General features: G+C 38.6%; 6 protein-coding genes across 10 annotated transcripts in view; 5 read left to right on the top strand and 1 right to left on the bottom strand.

Moving 5' to 3' along the window:
* Positions 1-24: 24 nt before the first annotated feature.
* On the top strand, positions 25-1814 carry LOC135934570 (uncharacterized). The gene is made up of 9 exons (XM_065476440.1): positions 25-220; positions 283-316; positions 376-437; positions 497-674; positions 999-1021; positions 1075-1237; positions 1296-1414; positions 1473-1494; positions 1564-1814. Exons 1-9 carry the CDS (start codon positions 185-187, stop codon positions 1695-1697), a joined length of 771 nt encoding a protein of 256 aa, XP_065332512.1. The 5' UTR covers positions 25-184; the 3' UTR covers positions 1698-1814.
* A 152-nt stretch (positions 1815-1966) lies between these two features.
* LOC135934568 (uncharacterized) lies at positions 1967-4167 on the top strand. Of its 2 annotated transcripts, none has more exons than XM_065476437.1 (10): positions 1967-2329; positions 2385-2547; positions 2610-2971; positions 3031-3199; positions 3248-3276; positions 3339-3374; positions 3430-3553; positions 3612-3712; positions 3765-3795; positions 3851-4167. In XM_065476437.1, exons 1-10 carry the CDS (start codon positions 2195-2197, stop codon positions 3928-3930), a joined length of 1230 nt encoding a protein of 409 aa, XP_065332509.1. In that variant the 5' UTR covers positions 1967-2194; the 3' UTR covers positions 3931-4167. The 2 variants fall into 2 exon arrangements, with proteins under 2 accessions (XP_065332509.1, XP_065332508.1); XM_065476436.1 differs by having other exon boundaries at positions 2382-2547.
* Positions 4168-5041: 874 nt separating this feature from the next.
* On the top strand, positions 5042-6491 carry LOC135934569 (uncharacterized). The gene is made up of 10 exons (XM_065476439.1): positions 5042-5200; positions 5257-5281; positions 5328-5485; positions 5545-5725; positions 5777-5802; positions 5855-5890; positions 5942-6062; positions 6110-6219; positions 6273-6297; positions 6352-6491. Exons 1-10 carry the CDS (start codon positions 5093-5095, stop codon positions 6408-6410), a joined length of 849 nt encoding a protein of 282 aa, XP_065332511.1. The 5' UTR covers positions 5042-5092; the 3' UTR covers positions 6411-6491.
* A 365-nt stretch (positions 6492-6856) lies between these two features.
* On the top strand, positions 6857-9607 carry LOC135934777 (uncharacterized). 2 transcript variants are annotated; one of them, XM_065476758.1, is made up of 11 exons: positions 6857-6991; positions 7053-7113; positions 7169-7284; positions 7346-7526; positions 7583-7605; positions 7662-7697; positions 7759-7894; positions 8810-8904; positions 8959-8980; positions 9039-9361; positions 9404-9607. In XM_065476758.1, the coding sequence occupies exons 1-11, from the start codon at positions 6938-6940 to the stop codon at positions 9506-9508; spliced, it is 1152 nt and encodes a 383-aa protein (XP_065332830.1). In that variant the 5' UTR covers positions 6857-6937; the 3' UTR covers positions 9509-9607. The 2 variants fall into 2 exon arrangements, with proteins under 2 accessions (XP_065332830.1, XP_065332829.1); XM_065476757.1 differs by having other exon boundaries at positions 9039-9607.
* Positions 9585-13025, bottom strand: Cog2 (conserved oligomeric Golgi complex subunit 2). The gene is made up of 12 exons (XM_065476755.1): positions 12730-13025; positions 12154-12375; positions 11943-12096; positions 11796-11884; positions 11431-11738; positions 11254-11374; positions 10859-10998; positions 10639-10803; positions 10393-10589; positions 10206-10335; positions 9997-10152; positions 9585-9938 (listed from the first exon to the last, which is right to left on the bottom strand). The coding sequence occupies exons 1-12, from the start codon at positions 12784-12786 to the stop codon at positions 9662-9664; spliced, it is 2016 nt and encodes a 671-aa protein (XP_065332827.1). The 5' UTR covers positions 12787-13025; the 3' UTR covers positions 9585-9661.
* Positions 13026-13265: 240 nt separating this feature from the next.
* Positions 13266-23570, top strand: part of LOC135934775 (uncharacterized) — a 35280-nt gene continuing 24975 nt past the window's right edge. Inside the window, exon 1 of one of the 3 annotated variants that reach the window (XM_065476752.1) lies at positions 13266-13408. The gene's annotated coding sequence lies outside the window, so the exon portion shown is untranslated. Of the gene's footprint in view, positions 13409-23199; positions 23319-23570 lie in introns of those variants that run through there. The other 2 variants (XM_065476749.1, XM_065476753.1) reach the window with 2 other exon arrangements.

Raw genomic sequence — 23570 nt, 5'->3', positions numbered from 1 at the left:
TGGATGGCGCATTTTATCAGAAAGATCTCCCCTTATTTGGGTCACAACCAAATTTATTAGGAGTCGGAATCATATTCCACGTCTGCCTGAGTGACTGCACCACGCAACTTTCTATTTTGTGGTAAATAAAACAAGCGCTCGCAGCTGAGAATTTGACTCAGAAGCATCCAGAGAAGGAGACGAAATGGCACGTCTGTGCGGTTGGCTCTTTCTCGTGATGGTAAGCAGGCAAAACCATTATTAGCTACCTGTCATTAAAACTATATCGATGGAATTCAAAAGACGGCTGTAGTTCATCTCTCATTTGCGACCTTCAGTAAGAAAAATCTGCACCGACATTAGGAGCTTTCTCTCATTGTTTTTATTTACAACTAGCACATCAGCGAGAGAAACGTCAATCCAGACCAACTGTCGATTGCAGCAGACAAAAGTTCAAGGTGTTTAGCTACTTGCCAAGTCAGGCATATTATAATTAATTCAGTAATTTTACTTGCAGACGCATGACTCGAATTGCTGCCCAAATTCTGGAAAAAATATTTTCTTGGACACACATTTAACTGCTTGCAATCCACGGAGAGATAGAAATCTAGTTAAATGGGCAAACAACTACATGCTCAATAGTTTGCAGAGCTTCAGGAAAAACAACATCGTCGATATTTCTGATCCAAGAACTAGTAATGAATATTTTTTTATTTCTTGAGTAAATAATCGGACTTGTCCTCGGTGTTGGAATGTTAAGACTTTTTTCACATGTTTCGGCGTCCTATAAATTTTCTAAACAAAGCATTTTACTATAAAATTATTTGCTATGAAAAAGTATTTTCCTAGAAATAAAATTTAATTAAGCGCTAACCTTAATTTCATTAGAGCTCTTCAGGTACAAAACCTGAGCATTTCGATCTTTCATACTTTCTTGTCCGATTATTCACCCAACAGAAATGCCTTCTTTCATTTCAAACACCTTCAAGTCGCTTTAATTTTTATTTGATTAAAAACAGCAAACAAGATTTGTGGTGCAGCTGTAAGTTTAATTTGAGTGTTCAAATACGCACAAAAATAATTATAAACATTCAGGACTTTCTTAACTGTGTGTATGAATCCAATGGACTTCTACTTTCGAATGGAAGTATTAATTTGGCGGCAACGATAGATCATTTTTCTTCCTTGCAAAATGACGATTTCTGGAAAGCGACGCTTTTTTCTGGAGGAACAAATTTTGAACCTCTGGTTGAAAAATGTAAGATTAATTTAAGTCATTTAAATGAAGTCTGTGCTTCAATATTATTGGTTCACAGTTTTACCAATGGAAGTGAAATACATCACTTGTCCTGGCATTAAATCTGGTGACCATCCCAGAAATGTGTCTGCAGTCGCTTTTCTGTGGACGCAAATCATCAACGGTGCATTTATTACAGTGATAAAATAAACTTATGGTTTTGTTGAAATAATTTTACAATGTTGCTCCCATACAGCAATGCCCTGAATCCAGTACAGGCAAGTGATTTGCAATTTTGCACGTTTCAAATTCTCGTGATATTCATTGTTTTTAATTTACGTCTGCAGCAAATAGATGCAAAGTGGTGACTGACAATTTCATCGTTTGCATTAAACATGTGGAAAGATACCTGCTGGGCCGAGAAGACTCAAAAGAGTTAAAAACTGTATTTGATGCTTTCACCTCCAAGACTGAAAAATGAAAACTTTTACTCTTCTGCTGTTTAATTGTGTGATAAAAACATAATAATTAATTGTGTCCTTTTCCAAGACAACAATGTGTTAAAATTGCCCAAAGAAATTAAATAAAAAAACCTTTACCTATTTGTTTTATTGAAAAAACTCTTTCTTTCAAGACTACTTTCAGAGAGATATTTTGTTTATAAAATTGATTTTTCAATGGATGAAAAATTGTAAAAAAAATTATGCCTTGTTCTTGGTCTTTCATCTCCACCGGCACGAAGCAGGACGACAGAGACAGGTTTTTTACATTTTAAGAAATTTTTTGATAAAAAGAAAAAATCTATCTTTCTCTTAAAAAATCTTCCTGTTAAATACTTTGCGAGCTCTCTAAAACAGACTATTATATTTTCTGTTTGTTAGTTTTCAGTATGGAAATATCGAGAGAAAAATTATCGATCCATATTTTTATTTTGGTTAGGGTTCGTACTAAGTGGCGCAAGTTTTCGAAACCATCATAATGATTCAGAACGGAAATACCTACACACTCGGTTTGATCACAGTGCATTTCCTGATAGCACGGCGCGTGGGTGAAACACTGACAATGCGGAGTAAACTATTAACTGCTCTCCTAATTTTCGACATATTGTGTACAGTAAGTTAGAAATCATCTTAAATATATATTTAAATTAAAAAATATTTATCAGCAGTACACGTTTGGACAAGACCCGTATGGTCCGTCACATGTTGAGGTCAACGATGAGAGCGCGATGGAAAATCACGGCGAACTGATGCTAATGATGGAAGGGCAGGTTCACGCCAACGAAAAGGAGCCAACCATGGAGCTGATAAGCTCGGTACCAATGAAAATAAGTTCGTTGTTTGAACCTCTCACCTTTCAAAGTGATTCACCGTCTATTCCGCTTTAAAAACAGAGTCAGCCAAGATTCAGCAACTGCAAGCAGCCCCTCAAAGCCCCCAAAACGGAATGACCAGCAAAGAGCAGTTTTGTATGCAGGAGATGACTAAATGTTTAGCTAGCAATATGCCAAACGACGACGCACAAAACCCCGCAGCGGAGGATTTCCAACCCGACACTGGGGCTTCATATGCGCAAGAAACTGTCGTTTATCCTACGATCAGCGCGGATGATACTCCAGGACATTTTGAACCGTTCTCCGCTTCAAAAAATAATATGGGAAACGTCAAGAAAGTTGTAAGGCCAAATCTGTCTACTGGGGGAAATGCCGAAATGCAATATTTGCCCTCCTTGAAATGCAACTCCCAAAATTTTATTGTGAGCAATACCGTCAATCTAAATAATATAGTAAAATAGTGATTTGAGGCAAAATTTAGCGAATGCAAGACTGTTGCTTAAACACTCCAAGAGATTTCTTCAGTGGATCCATTGTATACGCTTGCCAAGACATTTTCCCAATCAACCCAGGAATTGTTCTCAAAGAATACAACCTGAATTTCGGACAACTGAATGATAATTCGATAGACCTTTCCAGTTCAGAGACAGGTAAGATAAAAAATGTCTTCTTTGACAACAATTAAATTTTAACTCTAGTGTCTGGAGAAGCTCTGGGAAGCAGCGTTGTAAGACAAAGAAAATTAAACAATTGAAACGAGCAAAATACTAATCTAATAACAATATTTAGTGCTTCATGGATTGCATATTTAGAAAGCGATTTTTGGTAAGGCGTTTGTCACAATATTACATTTCTAATTTACATTTTACTATCACCAAAGGTAAGGGAAGATGGCAATCTAGACTTCCAACTGTTGCCCCAACATTTCATTTCTGCAAATCTGGACAGAGCATGGCACTCGACAATCATGCAATCTGTGCGCAACTGCTCTCAAGTCATGCACAGTAAAATTCAATTACACATACCAACATAAAATATTGCTTGTTATGATTTTATCCGCAGAGTTCCCACCTGTGATGCAGAACCCAGGATCAAGCTTTCAGCCGATTTGTTTCACCCATCCTTATTTGTTCCAACAGTGCGTTGCTAAATCATTGAGACTGGTAATTCCCATAATTCCTAGAAATAGCTACAGTTACAATTTAAACTTTTCAGAGATGTCCATCTCCAAATAAATTGACCAATTGTAATTGAAAATGCTGCATATAATTCGTTTGGATTAATTTTCGTTATTATTTCAGCTGAAACGTGCGTGGAAAAGCGCGATGTTCTTCAGAAATGTGATATTTTTCAAATGAAGGTTCCCATTCCTAGGTTTTAATGTTTTCAAATGATACATTTTTTTAAAAAAATAGGTCAAAGTTTTGTAGAATAAAGTTTATATATGTGGTTTAAAAAAACAAAGAATTTTATTTCGATCCAAGACGCTGTTATGCAATCAGCTCGTCTTGCGTGTCACGCAGTTTGCATAAGTGCGATTTCTGCAGGCGCTTTATCTAACCTCAAACATTCAAGGAAGCAAAAATTGTCGTCTCACGTCTGCTCTTTGAGTTGATATAAATGATTTTAATTTCATATATTTCCATTTGCAGTCCATTGTACAAGCAGGGATATGTTTCGAAATTTGATTTGAGTACAATAAAAGCAGACATGAGTAAAGGAGAGCACTGACCTCAATAGAGGAATTGAAAAATCAGAATGGCCGACGGAAGTGAGGCACACACAGTGCTGTGGTGGCACACGTGTGATACAGATTTGATCGTAACTTTATATATGTGTCCCAAAAATGGGAATTTCGAAGAGAATTGTTGCAATAATATTTCTTGTGCTCCAAAACGTAAGTCTGTGTGTGACTCATTAAAAAACGCTAATACATAATTATTAAAATCTTGTTTACCGGACGAAGATTCTCCTTATTATGAGTCAACAAAGTAAGACGCTCAAATGCTGAATTTTCGATTGACCATACATTTCTAGCAATCAGCAGCAGTGATAGCAAACGCAAGGCCAGTGAATACTTTTGCGTGGCCCAGTGTCTTGGACTCTTAGACTCCGATAGACCAGCACAAGCGTGTTACGACGGAAATTAATCATCTTAAAGTTTGGGAATAAAAATTTGTGGTGCCTGAAAACCCCGTGATGTTTAATTTTTTTTAACTCCAAAATGTTATATTTGCACGAATGTTTCTTCGAGATTTTCTTATGCAACCGGCTTCTCTTGCGTGCCACGCAAGTTGCGTAAGAACGATTTCTGCAGGCTCTCGTCTTCACGCAGACTTAAAACTATTCTGATTCTTGCAATTATATAAACATGAATTGCAAATAGTACCATGATAAATAAACAATAATTTTAAAGAAAATAGTAATTTTGAATTGAAATTTAATGTACGGACATGAGATTGAGAGCTATGTAGTGACATCATTGGAGCGAAGAAAAATCAGCATGGCCGGCGGAAGTGTGTGACACAGTTCTGCGGTGACTGATGGGAGCAACAGATCGGAAAATGTTTAGCAGAGTGCCTCTTTTAAAGTGTCTAAAAATGACTAATTCGGGAAGAGTCTTAGCGATAGTTTTCCTCCTGATTCATCAAGTATGTTCGTTTGAATTTTATAGCAATTGCATTCCAAAACATAATTTTCGGTGCAGATCCTTTTAGTAACGTGTCAACAAAGTAAGATTTAAAATGCTGAGTTTTTCGATTGACCGCATCTTTCCAGCGAGCAGTGGAGACAGCAAGCGGAAGGCGAGTGAATACTTTTGCGTGGCCCAGTGCATGGGACTCCTGGGCTCGGACAAGCCTGGACAAGTTTGTTACGATGAAAGCGCGAGGATGGTCTGGACAAACTTCAAAGCGTACGAAAACCAGGCGTTCGATGTAAGAGTGCAAATCTACATATTGGGTGGCATTTCAAAAGGAGCGATTTTTTTCGAAAGAGAATACCAGAATGCTGCAAAGATATTCCGGCTGAGTTACTACAACTGCCACCTGGGGACGACGAGTGCGCTAAGATAGCAAATTCAGTTGGATCTAATGCGATGAAAATGTTTATGAGCACTTATGTACTGACGGGGCCACTCAACGTAGCTGGAAGGCTCGATTTCGCTTCCTCGGATAGTATGAACAATCTTTTAATTTTTACAACGGAGATAAACAGATCCTTTTTAGTGTCAACGAAGCATGGTGCAAAATTGGTGATATAATTAATTGCAAATTAAATTCTATGATTGAAATTTGTTACTTTAGGCGTACATGGACTGCTTGTTTAACAAAAGAAAACTCGTGAGAACATAAAAACTACAGTTTTATTTTAAGTTTAATTTTGTGAAAAAGATGATAAACGGGATGGTGGATTATCAAGCTGCGAAAAGAGATTTTGAAATGAATGTAACGAACACAACTTGGAGAAATGTCGTGTCGAACGCCTACACGTCGTGCCAGTATTTGCTAGCCGGTAAAATATATTATTTATGTGAGATCCCGGATTAAAATAACTTGTAGGGAATTCAAATATTCCAAAAACCATCCGCGTGAAAATTGACAGCGTGACCAAAGAGTGGAGAACAACGCCAGGCCTGCTGTACCAATGTATTAAAAGGGAGACGATTGAGGTAAAAATAAATAAATGTTCGCACAAAAAATACTCTAAATAATAAATTTTTAGAACTGTCAATTCAAAATACCAGGAGGTACGTTACAGCTAAATATCTCGTGCTTTTTTGTAAAATAAATTGTTCTTTCAGCACCAACAGTTTGCAGTGACATTGACAGGAATATAGCAATTTGTAATCCATTTAAGTAGTTATAGGACGGGTGAAATAAAAAAAAATTGCTTGCAATTTAATGGTTAAATAATTGCTGTCCTAAATAATAATAAAAAAAATCACCGAATATATTAAAACCACATGTATTTGATTGTGGCAATCGCTGCCAATAGCCATGAAACCTGGTACGAGTGTCAACGAACTTAAATAAAGTTGGAGATTCAGCGATGTGGAACAAGTTAAATTTTCATAGAAACCTCTCAAATTCTGATAGTAAAAAAACGCATAAGTGTAACCTGAATGATATCGATTTTGGCTTTGATATATTTATTAGATTAAGTATGTGAAATAAATTATTAAAGGAAAATTAATATCAAAATATTTAGAAAGTGGGTTAAATTTTATCTAGAAACTTCGCATTTGCTAGGTTGCACCGATTTCATGACTTCCGCTGCTACTGATTTTTAGATAGAAAAGCTGGCGCGGCCTTGCAGAGCTGGCATGGCAATGACGCCACCGAACGCGAACCAGCACCGACTGCCATTTTAACAGGCAACATTTCAGGATGGTCGCCGTACGAGGTGTACTCTTGGCCACCATTGTCTTAACGCTCATTTTGGTAAGTAGATTTTAAATCTGAGCTTCGAACCAAAAGTGGAAAAAACTTAAATACCGTACAGGGTAGCAGCTATGGAGGATCGCTCCGACAAAGCTTTAGCAGTGACAACTCATCTGATGACGGTACTTTTAAACATTGTAACCAAATCTAACAAATAAATATTGTCAAATACCAAAGATGTTCTGTCCCGTTGGAAGCGAAGTCCTCAAAAAACACAATCGAAATTAAAATCAAAGCCGGTACAATCAAAAGGCGTGAATCTTGAAATCGACTGCATCTCAGTTGCATTCGAGGTGAACAGCGAGAAGCTACAATAATGGGCCACATTTAACTTAAACTGATGTTAATGTTTAGTGGTGTCAAAGCTGCTGCTACGTCCCCCTTCTTCCGACAAAAGAATCGCAGAAGAGGTGCATTAATCGAGAAGGAACTGTACACAGCGGTCTCTTGCACACAGTTAGAGAGAAATTCATGAAGAAATACTGGAAAGGAGAGAAAAAACTTTCCAAGCCAAACGATTTCAACGCGAAAGCTCGTAAGAATTTTTGTTATAAAACCAAAGCAAAAAATAATTATGATTATGAACATCAGAACATTTTGTTGGAAATCCTGCGGTATGATTTAACGCAATATTTAATTTAATTTTAATTCTATCAAGTCAATTTGACAGATGTTCGTTTCGTGCGTTCTAAAAGACGTTAAGATCGTAAGATAAATATAATAAGCATTACAAAAATTTCAAGGTACAAATAATAACAACTCACTAGGCTAAAGAGGATGGAAAAATTGATACACCGGTCTTGGAGCAAGTTATCCAAACCAACTACAAAAAGAAGTATTTGGACAACCACTGGGACTCAACAGCACTTACTGCGGCTCGAACGTGTCAACAAGAAGCAGAGAGTAAGTTTTAGTATCACGTAACTCGATTGAATATGATTAGATTCAATGGAAGCCTAGAGAATTTACCGAAATATTAGATGGCGGAAATGACATTAACTCAACCGACTTTGAGTAGAAATAGCGCAAACCACTAGTAGCGTGAGCAAAATTTTGAGAGTTCATTTTTAACCTCTGTTTGGCACATCCCGTGGGCCATGAGCTCACAGAGAGATACCACCGCAAGAATAATGTCTTCACTAAAAAAATAATATCCCACTATGAGATCAAAAAATCAGATAATATTGGAGATATTTATATTTTCGAGTGTTGCACCACTAAGTGTGATTTGAATTATTAGCTATGTATAAGCACCAGCCGTTAATTCTTCGGAATTGGCTGGACTTCCAAAGATTACAAATAAATATTCTTCTTTAAAAAAAATTAAAATTTTCTCTGAAGAATAAAAATTAATTTTTGAGCCAGTAGCGTGGCAGCTTGTTTACTTGCATGTGTTATTCTATAAATTTATTTCTGTCACATGAGTTCCTGCAGTGTAACACGAAGATCAAACTCAAGTGCATGAGGTCTATATTAATGCACTGTTTTATCGGTTTATCTCATCTGAGAGGGGTGACAGGTGACCCCCTGATTGGGAGCAACTCGCGTCCTTAAAACCTTGAGAACGAATTACAGGGCTAACCGTGTTATGATCTCGTAAATTGCAACGCGGGCGCATCAATCGCAGTCATTTAGTAAACTTTAGATCAACATTAATTTAATTTTCAAAAATCTGCATCTGCATAGCGTTATAATTCAGGTGGTTTCCGCAATTTTTGAACCAATTATATTCAATTTAAACTTCTTTGGTGTAGGAAATTTCAAGGCTAATTTGATTTGATAAGTAAATTTAAAAAATTCTCATTAAAATCTATGCAGCTATACCGATTCAACAATATTCGACCACGGATGGTAAGCAAACAAGCCTGATTCCTTATGCTTTTATACTGTGCCTTCGGAAAAAAATGATTGAGGTGAATATTTATATTTTGCTTCATTGTTTGTTAATTAACTAATTCTGATATAAGGGTTGCAAGTCTTACATTGATAGTGAGTAGTTTGCAGTTAAAATTTACAAGTTGGAGCCTCAAATAAAAAAATCTTTCAGGCCCTGGCTGCATCAAAGCAAAGGGTTTGCTGCAAAAGTGCAAGTTGGAAGATTTTTGGAGACAACTTCAACAGGGAGGACCCTCCCCTGGATCTGGCACCAATTCAATTAATGACGACGGCATGTCAAATGGAGACAATGAAATGTCATCCACTCAGCAACCAGAAAACAATAACAACCAAGGAAACGAAAATAACATGCCGCAAGAACCGCCACAACCTGAGGGTGAGCCTCCGGCAGAACCCTCGCCTGAGGCTGCAGCAGAAGAGCCAGCTCCTGAAGAGCAGCAACCAGCAGCGGAGGAAGCAGCTCCTGCTGAAGAGGTGCAAGTTGCTCCTGAGGAACCGCAGCCTGATGCTGAAGAGGCGCAAGTTGCTCCTGAGGAACCGCAGCCTGCTGCTGAGGAAGAGCCTCCGGCTGAGACACCAAATGAAGAGCCTCCGGCAGAGGAACCGCCAGCAGAAGAATAGCTCGAGTTTTTTTTTACGATTTTTTACGCAAGATTTAAGAGTTAAAAGGTCTCGTTTTGTGTGTAAAATATTTAAATCAGATGAAATAAACAAATTCGGGCATTTAATTAAAAAATAACACATTGCTTGAATAAAAGTTGGAACATAATTATCTTACTTGGTGCTAAGAGACTTCTCAACCACGCTGCTCAGCTCTTTCAAATCAGTGACGTCATCAGAAGATATTCCAAGTTTGCAGATTTCCCGTGCAAAGTGAAGGAGGTCCTGCTGGATTTGCATTCTAATCTTGTCATCATCTGAAACACTCTGGCTTCCAGTAGATGGCGTCTGCCCTGTTGACGAGGATTTGTCTCTGATCTGCTTCAGCTTTCGCAGAGAGTCCTCTGTCTTTTGCACAGATGTCAACAGCTCCTTGACGGCGACAAGGTAGCTGCAACATTTTTACAAATGATCTAGTGTTCCTCCTCCATTAATTTGCGACCTCTTACTTGCTAGTAATGTTGTTCACCATATTGAGGACTGTCTGCTTCTGTTCAGCTTCACTGAATTTTGACTTAAACGCGTCAAAATTGAATGTGTCAATAACGTTGCGCAGGAATTTATCCATGTAAGCGCCAGCTGACGAAGGCACTCCCCGGTTGGTTCTGTTAATTAATGTGAATGGTTACGTTTGATTAATCAAGGAAATAGCTACTACCGTCTGTAAAGTCTTGGAATGTCTGCAACTGATTTTGAGATATCTTCCTTATTGCAGCTCAAGTTTATGATGTTTTGAACAATGTTTGCACGAATTCTCTCAAAATTGCCCTGACTCTCCCTTAGGTTTCCTAAGCGAGATGAAAATTAGACGATATAAAAAGTTGACATTTCATTTCGAAAAAAACCTTCCATTGCTGATAACAGCTCAGGAGTGAGTGCGAATGCTGAAGACACGATTTTTGTCATATCTTTCGCCATATGTGAGAGTAGTTTCAGATCGGCATGCAGCAAACAGAGAAACTCAAGCTTGTCACTCTTCACAAGAACCTCATCAGCCCAACTGCTGATTCGGGAAAAAAGCTGCAGCGCTAGTTTCCAAAACCTAAAGTCTCCTTTTTATACCAATTTATCTTCAATTCACGCATGCTCACTTGTGCAAGAGCTGGGGAAGAAAAATTCCAGGAGCAAAACACTTCAAAACGCAATCCCAGGCAAGTTGAGTTGCGTTCAGTTCAAAAATAGAGTCAGAACTTGCGCGATGAAACTGCTTGCTTTCTACAAGAGCTTTCTCAAGGGTACCAGCAATTTCTTGAAATCTGTTTTCATACATAAAAGTACTTCTTAAAACATAATTTGAAAATTTTTAAATACCTAATTTGATAGTAAACAATCAAGTTCCACTTTTTTAAAAATTTAGAGTAATCATCACGCGCTCTAAACTCCAAAACTCTTTCCTTTGTAATTAGTTGGGCTTCAAATTGGACTATAAATTTCTGGCTTTCATTGAATTTCTGAAAGGTTAAATAACATATATTAATAATGAGTCTTAAAAATAGAAAAATTCCATAACCCCCAGATTGAATTGGAATATTAACACCAATTTAATATTAAAAATAGCTCAAATGATTTCGTAAATATATTTTGAAATGCGTTTGAAAAGCAAGAAGGAAGAACAGAAGGAATCTTCCAAAATGTAATATTTCTCATCCACTATCAAAGCAGAATCAATTCCGTTCTAATGATTTAATCCATGAGGCTTAATGTACCTTATAGAATTCGTTTGGATCTCCAGGCGAGAACAGGTTGTTCAGGCAAAGCAGGCCACTGCTAGCCTCTGGCCAGTAGGAATGCAACAAGAAATCAAACTTTCGCACTTCGTCAAATTCGCTGTCAAGAAAGGAAATAATTACCAAAGAGCTCTAAGATAATATGAATTACCTTACTTTGATATGCTAATCAGAAGATTTAAAGCAGAGCTCTTTTCATTGAGCAGACGCAAGAGCTGGTTATACATTTCAACAGTCGATCTAGCAGACTGCTCGTTGAGGATACTCTTCAATGTAGGAACCAGAATTTGGTTTCTCAAAAGTTCTTCCACGTGCTTATTCTTCCCCAGGCTGGCGTATATTTTGAGACAGTCTTTGGTGGCCATTCTGTGGGCGTTGTCTTTGCCAAGCTTGTCACTTGAAAGCAACTTGAGAAGAGAATTGTCCAGCAAAGCGAAAATTTCCCTCTCTATAGAAATGTGTCTCTGAAATAATCACACCAAACTTAAAATTTGAATTCGTGGCAGACAAGATTGAAGCACCTGGATCAGTTCTCTGCTTAAAATGTTGCAGTTGGCTTTGCAAACTTCTGACTCAGCTAACTGAGCAGCCATTCTGTGCAAATTAACATCTGTGGCAAATGGATTAATTATGAAATAAGTTGGACGGTTTATTGCAAAGGAACTTACCACTCTCTCTTTTCAAAAGCAGTTCCATTTTGTCCATCAAATCCATCAATGATCGCAGGTTTTTCAGTGATTCCTTTGACTTGATCAACTCCTCTTTGGTGTCAAGCTGCTGAGTAAGTTCTTCAATACCTTCATCAAGGCTACACTTTATTTGCTTAATAGAGAAAAAAACTTGAATTTGATATTTTTTTAAACCTAAGTCCAATCTCACCAGAATTTCTTCTTTGAACTGACACAGGGGAATTCTCAGTTTCAAAATTGACTTGTCAAGCCCAATCAAGTTACTCGACAGATTGACAAAATCAGAGTAATCCTGATTGATCAGTTCAATCATGGCAGACCGCAGGTCCTTTAGATACCGTCCTAAATCATCACGCAGTATTTCAAAATTTGTTCCTCGACTGTCCAAGAAGTTGTCCACAGAGAAGTCATCCTGACAAAAGCGTGATTATTAATGATAATTTTGCGATAGTTGAAATGGATAGATCAACACAACAGAATAAAGACCGAAATTGAAGGAAGGGACAGCGATGGACTGAGCATTTTTTATGTTTTTGGTTTTAATTTTTGTTTCCACGTATGTATTAATTTAAAATCACACCTGTATGAACATTATTTTAATTTGAATTACCGTAAATAAATAATATGAATTGAAATTAATGTGGAGTACAATTTTTATAGAGAAATAGGGCGATACTAAGACGCCAAAACTTTATGAAGGAATTTTCTAGAGCAGCGAGGATTAAATCAGTTTTTGTTATAGTCATAATATGTAAGGAATACGAACCTTATCAAAATCACCTCTGTCGAAACAAAGCTCCTGACTCTCTAAAATGAATGCCATGATTCCGAGTGAATTGAGTCAAATAAAATTAATTTCAGAAAATATTTTCAGCCATTCCGAACGAAATCTTAAAAATTTCGGAGACAAGACCCAACTCCACTCAACACAGTCAACAGTCAGTTCTGTGTCTGTGTACGTATTAAATTCCGGCTGATGATGTAAACAAATCGACACGGACAAGCCCCCTTGGAAAGTTTTAGTGATGACGGAAAGAGGGCGCGACGAGTGGAAACTTCAACTTCAACCATGGTTGAAAGGCAAAGGTAATATGAGCATGTGCGCACGCCGTACACAATACGCAGAGAACAGAGGGTTTCTCCAATCCAAACCCAACCAGCAAAGGATGTTGCCGAGGTTCCGCGAATGTTTTCCCTCCACGGAGTTCTCTTGATCCCCGTTAGATGTAGTTGTCAAGCTGCTGCTGGGCCTGTGCCAGGCCTGTGCCGTGTGCTGCCCTGCCACTACATAACTAACAGTCGAAGACGTAGTGGTAAACAGTCAACTTGCTCAAGTCAGAAGTGCACTCAGAAGTTGTGCATTCAGGTCGTGAGCGAAGAAGAAATTTGCTGTTGCCAGTTATAGTCCGTCAAGGAAACACACAATTTGGCCATAATTTGTACAGGTGAGTAATTTTATTCATTTTAGCTGCATTTCTGGATATTATGTATTTAAATAGACAATTCATTATAATAGAACTTGAAAATATATAATATTATAATGGTTGAGAGTCTTGGTGCATACCGGCGGCCCGCTCCTCATTAAATTCATTTCATCAAATTTCTGTTAGGGAATGTGCAAACGGGAAAAACTTTCATATCCTTTATTTTTCCGATTTTTCCGTCTTTGCACACAGAAATAAAAATTAAACCGAGAGCTTGATCAGGTACTATGACTCGGCGGCCCCCACTTCGAGAGTGCAAAATTCACTTTCCGTGTTTGAAACTAGCGGAAACTATTGAATGCATTATTTGGACTGAATTTTTATTAGATTTTGATGAGAATAGGCCAACAAACGGCCCAAGTATCTGAAGCTTCTTTTTCCATTTTCGAATTTTTGACCGGTTCCTGGCGTGCCTGGTAAGCTAAATCCAAAGCTGGTGGCCGAGATTTTGGGAGGCAGGCAGATGTGAGTGCTCTAGCATACGTTTCTATTTTTATTTGGAATTCGAATATTTAAACGATATTCAAGAAAAATCGTAAACTGGTGGAATATCCCGCTGGTTTTATACGCAAAAAACAGTGGTTAGTGTTTGATCATTGCAAAATTAGTGCACCATGGCAAGCTGTTAGTTGCATTTTATGCAATAAAATGGACAAGTAAAGTTAATCAAGTTTTCTGTATTACATCTGTGTTTTCCCTTTCAAATGGCCATCACATAAGTTTATATTTATTTGTCAGCGACGCGGGGCAGGGGCCGCCAAATGGGTGCAATCGGCCCTGCCGGCGCGCCTTCTCCCTATCACGAGGTCGGAGCCTGTTCTTCTAGCCATGGTCGACTTTAAAGGGTGCAGGGTGGACAAGAAGGAAAAATGCCCGGTTACTATACCATACCAGTTTATTGTTGATAGCGGCGACGGTACAGCGTGGCTACCCAGAGGGACGAGCGGGGGAGCGAGAGAGTTACCCTCTTGCTCGCATGCCGTCAGGAGAGCGAATGTGTGGGTGCAAGCAGGTCGTGTGCTCGCGAGAGGGAGGCCCTGGGCCCTGGCGTTGCCTTTATTGATACCTGAGTTTCTCCCTCCACTCTCCCCTGTGGGCGCCCAAAAGCTCACGTCAATACGTATCGGTGCGCAACAATTATTAATGCGATCGTAATATTGTCAGGTAAAACCCTGACATTATTTTATAGGAATTAGGGAGCAATGAAATTTTCAGATAAAAGAGGTGGATTAGGTTGGAAATCGGTTTAAATATTGGAAAAATACGTTGTGAACAGGGTTCACCAATTTCGCAATGTGCAAAAAATCAGCTGGCAACCCTACCAGTTTTGGGGTTTACCGCATTTTTCCGAATTTAAACTTGAAAAAGTCAAATTTCGCGCCGTAAAATGCTAAAATTTTGGGAAAATTACGATGACCGAAGAGTTAAAATGTTCGGTCCCTTGGTGATTTTATACTGATTTGAAAAAATCCATATTTTTTATCATCCATCATAAGAATTTTTCATTTTCCATAAAAACGATTGTATTTTGAAAAAAATGCGCAAAATTGCAGAAACATTACTTGAAGATTTTTTGCACTGCATTAGGGGTTTTCCGCAAAAAAATGTGGTTTGGCGAACCCTGGTTGCGAGTTACATAAATTTGCAACTAATAAGAAAAACACCGTTTTTTTTAAGACAATCGACTTATTAAGTATGGTCTACTTGAGAAAAATTTTCCGTGAAACAGAGAACGATGCGAAATTTTTCAGCTTCGGGACACGTGAAATGAAAAAATGAAAAAGATAAAAACCATGGGTGGCTGGCTGGCTGGCTGGTGCGGCTCAGCCGATCAAAAAGGTCGGCGGCTGGCGGCTCGAGAAAAGGACCGGCTAAGTCGGCTGGCGCGGCGCGGCGCGGCTGGCTCAATGTCTACCTGCAGCTTAAAGCTGTTGCATCTACATACTCTGCGCCTGTCTTGAGCGTCTTCAAGCAACCCTCCCTCAGCAAGAATCAATGACTGAAATTTAAAACTAACCATGTTATGCTTCCTTAGAAAGGAGTCAAGAACACGCAGACTTTTTTAAAATTTGGGAGCCGAAAAATATCAAGTTAATGACACTTGAGCCACTTTTGGACGTATAGGTTAAATCTAATGGAATTGAATTAACAAGGAGCAGATCGTTAAGCGACGCAAACTCTAAAATGGAATCTCCTCTTTTGGGTTACTTTTATCAATGCGGCAGTTCAAGTCGCCAGCCAAAATCAAATTATGTGGATTTTCTGCAAATTGAATAGCTTCCGAAAGCTCATCCCACAGATCATCAAGGTGGAAGCCGCCGGTACGCTCGCAGCCGATGCACCCCTGGGTTTACCGGCTCGAGCTTTGACCACTTTGGAGGCAGAGTCTCGCCTTACGTCATCTCTGGCGACAGTTGACTTCCTTTTCCGCTCTTCACCTTCCTTCCACCGGTCAGCATTGATTAAAAGCTTCTCTGTTCTGGCCTTGTAGCGGGCTTTTGGAGCGAGAGAGCCTGGCTATACGTCTTTGGAACATCAGTAGAAAAACGGTAATGGGTAAGCTGCTGTTTTTCAACGGCCAAGAATCGATTGTACTCGGCGTTTACCTATGCAAGCTTCTCGGCATTCATCTCGTCCTTAATGCCCAGGAACGTCTTTATCATGTCCAGGTCACGATTAATTTTTTGCAGTGCCTCGTAGTGGGGATTGTCCTGCAGCGTAGAAAATTCAGCTTTGTCATACAGAGTATACTGATTTTGGGGTAGCGCAGCCATCTTGTACGTTCGTTGCGAGTCCATTTTGTGCTCGTCTCAGAGGGGTTGGAAATAGATCTGCACGCCACCGGCACTCACAAGACTCCTTATTCGCCTCAAACTTCAATTTTCGGCCGAGTTCTGGGCTAGTTTTGCTCTCGATTTGTAAAAAAAGGGCATTAAACACGTCCTTCCTGCGAGTCTTTTGCACAGCCTTGCCCAATATCCCGAGGAAAAATTATAAAATGCGAGAGCGTCCGCTTAAGAAATCTCACCAAATCGGCGCCTGCGCACCCAGTCCTCTATTCGTTAAGTTACAAAGTTCTACTCGGGTATTGTGAATGTCGTTAAAGTCATGCTAACCGATCAATGTGTTCACTGTTGGAGCAATTATCTTTGCAAATTGAATTTGCTTCACGTGGGTTGGGAGGTGAATGATAATGCTTTCAATATTGGATACTGGTTGGATTTTTATCAGGGGAATTCAATGCCACTGGCTTTACTTTCAAGAATTCTTTGATCAAATATGGCCTAACACTTGTACGGTGGAATAGTTTTATCAGTTAGGGATTTTCTGGAAAATATTTTACAAATTTTGCGCGTTTCAGCACATAAAGGATGAAAGATTTACATGTTAAATTTGTATAATGAACTTCCAGAGCAGATTCGGGGGAGGCGCAGTTAGACGAATACGAAAAGCAATTAAAGATTTTTGTTTATGCTAACAAATTTTATGCTTGTGATGAATATCTCGATTTCAGAGCACCAAATGTAGCAAAACACGCACACTCGCTTGCGACACAAACATAACGAAATGTTTACACTATGTTTCTTCTAATTATTGTTATTAATATTTTGGTGTTTGAGACTCATTTGTAAATGCGCGGACAGAAATGGAGAAGCTTCGATTTTTGTACCGCTGTGTAATACAAATTAAATAAAGGAAATTAATTTAAAAATATACGAGAAAAGTAATGCTGAACTGTATCTTCGTTTTAGTCTTACTAAATTAACAATTTTCCAAAATACTTTGACTTACGTGGAATCCTAATTTTTGGCGCTGAGAAATGAAATTTAGCTGCTAAATAGGGGGAATATTCCAGGCCTCCCAAGTCAATTTCATATTATGGCAAAGTTGATGTTACAGCGTGCCAGCCTGAACGACTACTTTTTACCTGTATACTCTCAGCATGGATCAAATGAAGTTTTTAGTATATCAATCTGACATATTTTCTAAGACAAATCATAGCGCCAGGTAAGTCGAGCTAGCCCATGCAATTAGAAAAAAGTGTCATCACAATATTTATAATAGATTCTTTGCTTTCAGGCAGGAGTGCTTGGAAACACCATCTTCAAGAAGAAAACAAGCCAAGACGTGGACGAGAAAAAAGACGAACCATGAATAATCTTGACTTTTGATGACTGAACAATGGAATGGAGCTGATATCAAGGATATTTTAAATGATGGTCAAAACGAGCGCATGGTTGCCCTTTTATATCGCTGACGCCATCGGCGATGCACCTCTCGAGTACAAAGGGTTCGCCAGTTGTGCAATGCGCAACAATGAGCCAAAACTAGTTAGAAACCCCACGTTTTGGGGGTTTCCGCATTATTCCGAATTTAATCCCGAAAGGGTCACATATCGCGTCAAAACTAAAAAGTTTTGGATAATTACGAAAAGTTGCAATTGCCGGCTTTTTGGTGAAACCTGTGACAATTTTACTGATTTATTAAATCCCTATTTTTGGTCATGGAGAATTATTGATTTTCAATATGAATGTAGTGTTTTGGAAATTTGCGCAAAATTGCAGAAAAACCCGCAAAAATCAGTTAAATGTAATGAAGTGAGTTTTTCAGGAAAAATTCGGGTGAGTATGTGTATAATTTGCCCGATACTTCTATATCGTTCTAGGGGCGGATTACGGCACTGTCTTTAGCTTGACCTTGAAACACTTCTACGCTATCCTTATGCCCAGCATTGCCATTCTCTTTAAAGGTTGCATTGCCGTAATCCGCCTCGTATATAACCAATGCTGTGTCAGGTCTTTCCACAAGAAGCATTTTGCCCGCACCGGACAAGCAGAAAATTATGCCGGTTTGAATGCAGCTCCAGTACAATGACATGCTGTTTTTCAAGAAATGTAGCAGTGGTGGGACGGCGCGCTTGTTGGCTGGCCCAGTCCTGGAAGGTGAAGGGCGCCTGCTGCCGCCCCCGGTTAGAACATCTTTTGGCCAACGAACTTTTTCTTTTCGTATCACGAAGCAATGGATTAATTTGCCTCAGACAGTTTGAGTATTTTGCATCTGACCTCAAAGTTCGTCTGTGGCAAAATTTTTTAAGTGTTTGTGACAGTGTTTTAGCATAGGCCTTGTTTGGCTTGGCTACCTCTTGATTGCCGACGTTTTAGCTAGCGACCTGATCGCTTTTTTAAGTGCCTATTCACTCTTTTTTATGTATAATATGGTGTAAGAGGAATAAATAAAGAAAATAGTAATGATTATCGTCAGAGGGGCGAATTACGGCACCGTGTTTTAGCTCGACCTTGGCAGAAAATGACAACGCTGGGCATAAGGCTAGCATTGTACAGTGTTTCAAGGTCAAGATAAACTTCCGTGCCGAAATCCGCCCCAGAAACTAAATTGAAACTAAATATCGATTTTTATTTGACCCTGTCTAGTCTTTAAGCGCCGACTCATACAATACAATGGGACACATTCAGACATTGCTCTTTGCCCAACAACCAGCCCGTTGGCTCGCATTGTTAAGGCACTCTCAGGAGTGTCAAAGCTATGGGAGGTATTTGAGCAGTTCGGAGATCTAATACTGGCTACCCAATGTCAGAGATGGCAAAAAGTGGTTACTTTAGTTACTCGAAATGCTCAAATTGCTCAACGGGCTGGGAGGCGCCGACTCGCTTCTTGCTGATGGTTTGCACCTTTCCAGCATGCGTGATTTGGCCTCACGGGACGAATGTCTAGCGTTTCAAAAAAATTCCTCGGTGCGGAGGCAAGTGGCCCTTGAGTGGGCTGGGTCCCTGTGCGGCCTGGTGCGCCCATGTTATCCGTTCGCGGTGTTATTGGGACCCGGGTTTCAGCATTCGTGCTAGTGCAGTGCGCGCCCTTCCTAGTCCGAGGACGGATAAAAAGAGCAAAAAAATAAAATGTTAGGCAAATCATAAATCTGAGGTATTACATACTAAAATTGAAACTTTTAAATTTAATATGTAAGCTGCTGGTGAACCAATGACGTTTTTTCATTATTGTTACAAATTGGTCAAAATTTGTCGTAAAATCGTCAGGGTATGTTGAGACGCCTCACTCTCTTTACCTTATTTGATGCCCCCTTCAATAGAAGAAATACAAAAATTGGCTTAAATAGGATCTTCTTCACTGTTTGGGAGAAGTAGATGTGAAACGTCAACATTCCAGTCCCTTTCAACTCTGGTACTGAGTATTATATTTTTCAAACTGTTATCTCAACGCAATCAAAAGTTGCAGTTCGACTTTGATTCAAATAATTTAATTTTTCAATTTTTTTGGGATTATGAAAAAATATGGATCCCGGGCTTCAAAATCTGGAATTTCTCCATTTCCTAACAAGTTACTTTAATAAAATTCATGAAATCAAATCACTGCAAATTTTCAATGTTTTAAAATCCCGTCCAAATGGACCATTATTTTCTATTGGAATCGCTCGATATAACTAAAAACTGCCGATGTTTAACCTTTTCAATTAATTGTGAAAATAATTTTATCAGTAAATTGGCTCCAAAAAATTCAATTTTACACATATTAGTAATTTTACAACATAGAAAGTTATTAAACATGAATTTGTTTGAAATATATAAAAACCTGAAGAAAACAATGAAAAATAAAACCGTCTAAATGGATAAAAATCGTCTAAAACCGACTAATTTGCTCTTACAATTAGAAACAGTCTAAACATAAAAATAGTCGACTGTTTTGGCCAAAAAATCGTCTAAAATTCACAGCCCTAATTATTACAGAATGTTTACTCATAGTATTCACTCGTGCAGGAGTATTAGGTCGACTTTTTACTACAAATAGTGAAAACCGTGACAAGAGGGTCTCGTGAACACGTGTCTGTTAGTAAAATAAATAGCTCCCTTCTAATTTTGGTTGACCATGGGGCGGATCACGGCACCATTTTTAGCTCGACCTTGAAGCACTGTACAATGATTGCCTTATGCCCAGCATTGCCATTTTTCTCAAGGTTGCGTTGCCGTGATCCGCCCCCATGGCAGGGGCGATAGCCAAATTGCCTCTATTCCGTGGGTCGCAATCGGAGCTATTGCTAAATTAAAAAGTTGCTTACCGATGATCTGGGAAGAGAGATTAGTTTGGAATTTGGCCAGAATTGATGCTCTCACTCTTTCCCATATGTGTTTAGAAAATGAAATTCAGGAGGACTGAAACGTTGCTTCTAAGTAGGTAAATTCGGTGACGAAATCGACAGCCTTATTTCTCATTAATAATTTTTCGGTTTGCTTCAGCCTCCCCCTTATTTCTCAACCCTATTATGTTGCATTTTGAAAAATTTAGTTTGAACTCTTTGCCCGTTAAATAGTCAATTAAACTGGCCATGAAATTTTTTATTTCCTCCTTGCAGTTTGCTAGCAGAACCAGATCATCGGCAAACATTATTAATTTGGCATTTGGGAAGGTCTCTACGAGTGCATTAATGTTGGAAATAGAAAATAGAAATGGATAAATGCTGTTTTGAAGCCGCTACATTATACTTATACAAAAATTGTTTCTAGCTTTAGTCCATAAAGCATATTCAAATTTATATTTTCGACATTATTTGTCAGCCGCTCGAAAAATGTTTTACTACTAACTGCTTCTCTGGATCAAAAATAGGCCAAAGTTGGTTTATCCGTTCGCCGCCTTAAATCACACTTCTACCAAATCTACTACTAACTTAACCGATCTTCTTAGTTTTAATTATTAAATAAATAGATTTAATTATGAACCAATCATACCCGCGCTTTATCAACACGATCTGATTTTGACATGGAACTGCTATTTCGGAATGAGATTATTTGCTCTCCTGACATGGTTGAACCACGTGTTAGATTAACATGATGTTAAAAATCTGGCACGCCTTAAATGTGTTATCAGTTATTAGAATATACTATTAGCTCATATTGACGAGCGGAACATCCATGTCATTCACTCTCTTGACATGGGTCAACCGTCATGATGTTCCATGTCATAATTAATTTCTATAGTTTAGAGATGTATTGCTATCTCCAGCGTCCTGGCGCCATGCTATAGCAAGGAGGACAGCATGAAATGGTCGGAGTAGATTCCATTAAAATATAAAAGTTATACCAACCTGGGACATGCAATATTTTTTTAAAACATTTCTTTTTTCTCCTGTTTCTAATGATTTGATGTTTTGGATGTAGGGTAGTAAGGGCAAAGTTTCTCTGCAGATCCGCAGTAAAATTACTTAATATAAATCGTGGATTGCTTCGATGGTAATGTCCATTATTTCAATTAAACTTCAAATTAAATGAAGCCTTGGCTTTTGTAGGAATTTATTGTAACTTAAAGTTCCGCTGACGAGATACTCTTGTATAGAAAATAATAATGTGTATGTCGGTATTCTGTGATTCGGTGTGTGTAAGGGAGATAAATAATGACTTGTGGATAACACTAGACCAGGCGCAAGCAATGGCCTTGCTGGAGAGACGGCAGTCACTGTGCATGAAGGAAAGTGGAAGGAGGCGGGGGCTCTCTGGTTATAAATTACACTCGGAAACGGGACTTTAGTGGCTCCGCATGCAGTGCCAGGTTGCTATAGCAACAGAACCATTATAACGACTGGGACTGGGAGGGAGTCTGAACGATTCCATCACCGCTCATAATGAAGCATGGTTTTAGTCTGTTTGGTTATGAGGTCAATTTCATGTTCTTGCGCACAAACGAATATCATCCATCATAACTTTTATCTTTACTTTCGCGCACACAAATAGTAATCATCATCTTTCCGTCATATTATTATTTGTTTTCTGCTCCAAGTATAAAATTCCCTTAAATTCAAGCATTTATAAAATCATAATTTTAGGCCTTAAAAATAAAATTCGGATATTCCGATATTACGACTATTTAAATTTCTTGAGCAATCTTCCATTTTCCTTAATGGATGTACTGCGAGCTCATCAATTGCGTCGTCCTATCTTAATTCTCATTAAATTACAATTAAAAATTTACCACCCATGCGAATAAATGGAAAAGTATGTGTGCTGTTAAACACTCATTAATAGCCACGTTTTTGGTCAGTTTCATAGTTTCTGAAATTATCTCATGTATTTGTCCAGCATCAATCCATCAATATGTTTACACTGAAGTTCTGTAAACGACATTATATTTTTCGAATCGTTACAGAAATAGTAATATATTTATTAAAAAAATGAAAAGCTATTTTGGGTGCGTGAGTAATACCATGAACATGGAATTCGCGAACGCTATGCAAACATTTCAAACAAGTAGAACGTAGAACTGTGATAGCATGGTAGGAATGGTACTAAAAAAGTTGGCTTCGCGGAAGGTGGGGGAGAGTATAAACCAGCTTCACCATCGACCGCTTGCCCGCAGCGAGCAAACGAAGCCTGGGAACCACGACGAATACCGCGCTGCTGCTGCCGGATCCCCATAATATAGTAGCAGCTGCGCTACAACTGCGCGAGAGGGGAATGGTTCGTTGCTCCGTGCAGCCATCCTCGTCCTCGCATTAACTGCCAAGGTACAGTTTTAGCAAAACTTTCAGTGTGCGCTCAAATTGATATGAGTTTAGGACGTTTAGGTAAGCCGGAGGAGGGAGTTAGGAAGGCCAACAAGACTCTGATTGGCGTGTTACTGTAGCTGAGTTAACCGCATGGAATTTCTGCGTACTCAAAGGCATACTTAAATGGAGGGGAAGGATGGAAAGTTCCAGCAAGATTATACTGAATACTGAAGGCGTTCTAGCTTGAACTGCTGCATTTTAACGAACAAAAATAAACCTGCTTTTATTCACGTTTTTGTTGCATTCTTTTTGTTTCACTCATCACTCATGTCATTTTGTTATGCCATCCCGTGAGCTGCTAATGTGAGTTAGTTAGTTGTTCCTTTATGTATATGTATTGCACCTGATTTAATATTTCACGCAATTAATAATATATATTATGTATATTACTTTATGTATCTTCAACACATGATATTTTATTCACTATCTAACTCATGTATTTAATTATAATATTATATTTTGATACTTGAACAATAAAAAGATTCCCACATGATCTTCCATCAATCGATCATCAATATATATTATTAAATTTTTTAGTTCCATTTATCCAAAATT

This window comes from Cloeon dipterum, chromosome 1 (genome assembly GCF_949628265.1).
Source record: "Cloeon dipterum chromosome 1, ieCloDipt1.1, whole genome shotgun sequence".
In the NCBI taxonomy this organism is placed as follows: Eukaryota; Metazoa; Arthropoda; class Insecta; order Ephemeroptera; family Baetidae; genus Cloeon; species Cloeon dipterum.
This window is presented reverse-complemented; position numbering and strand designations above follow the sequence as displayed.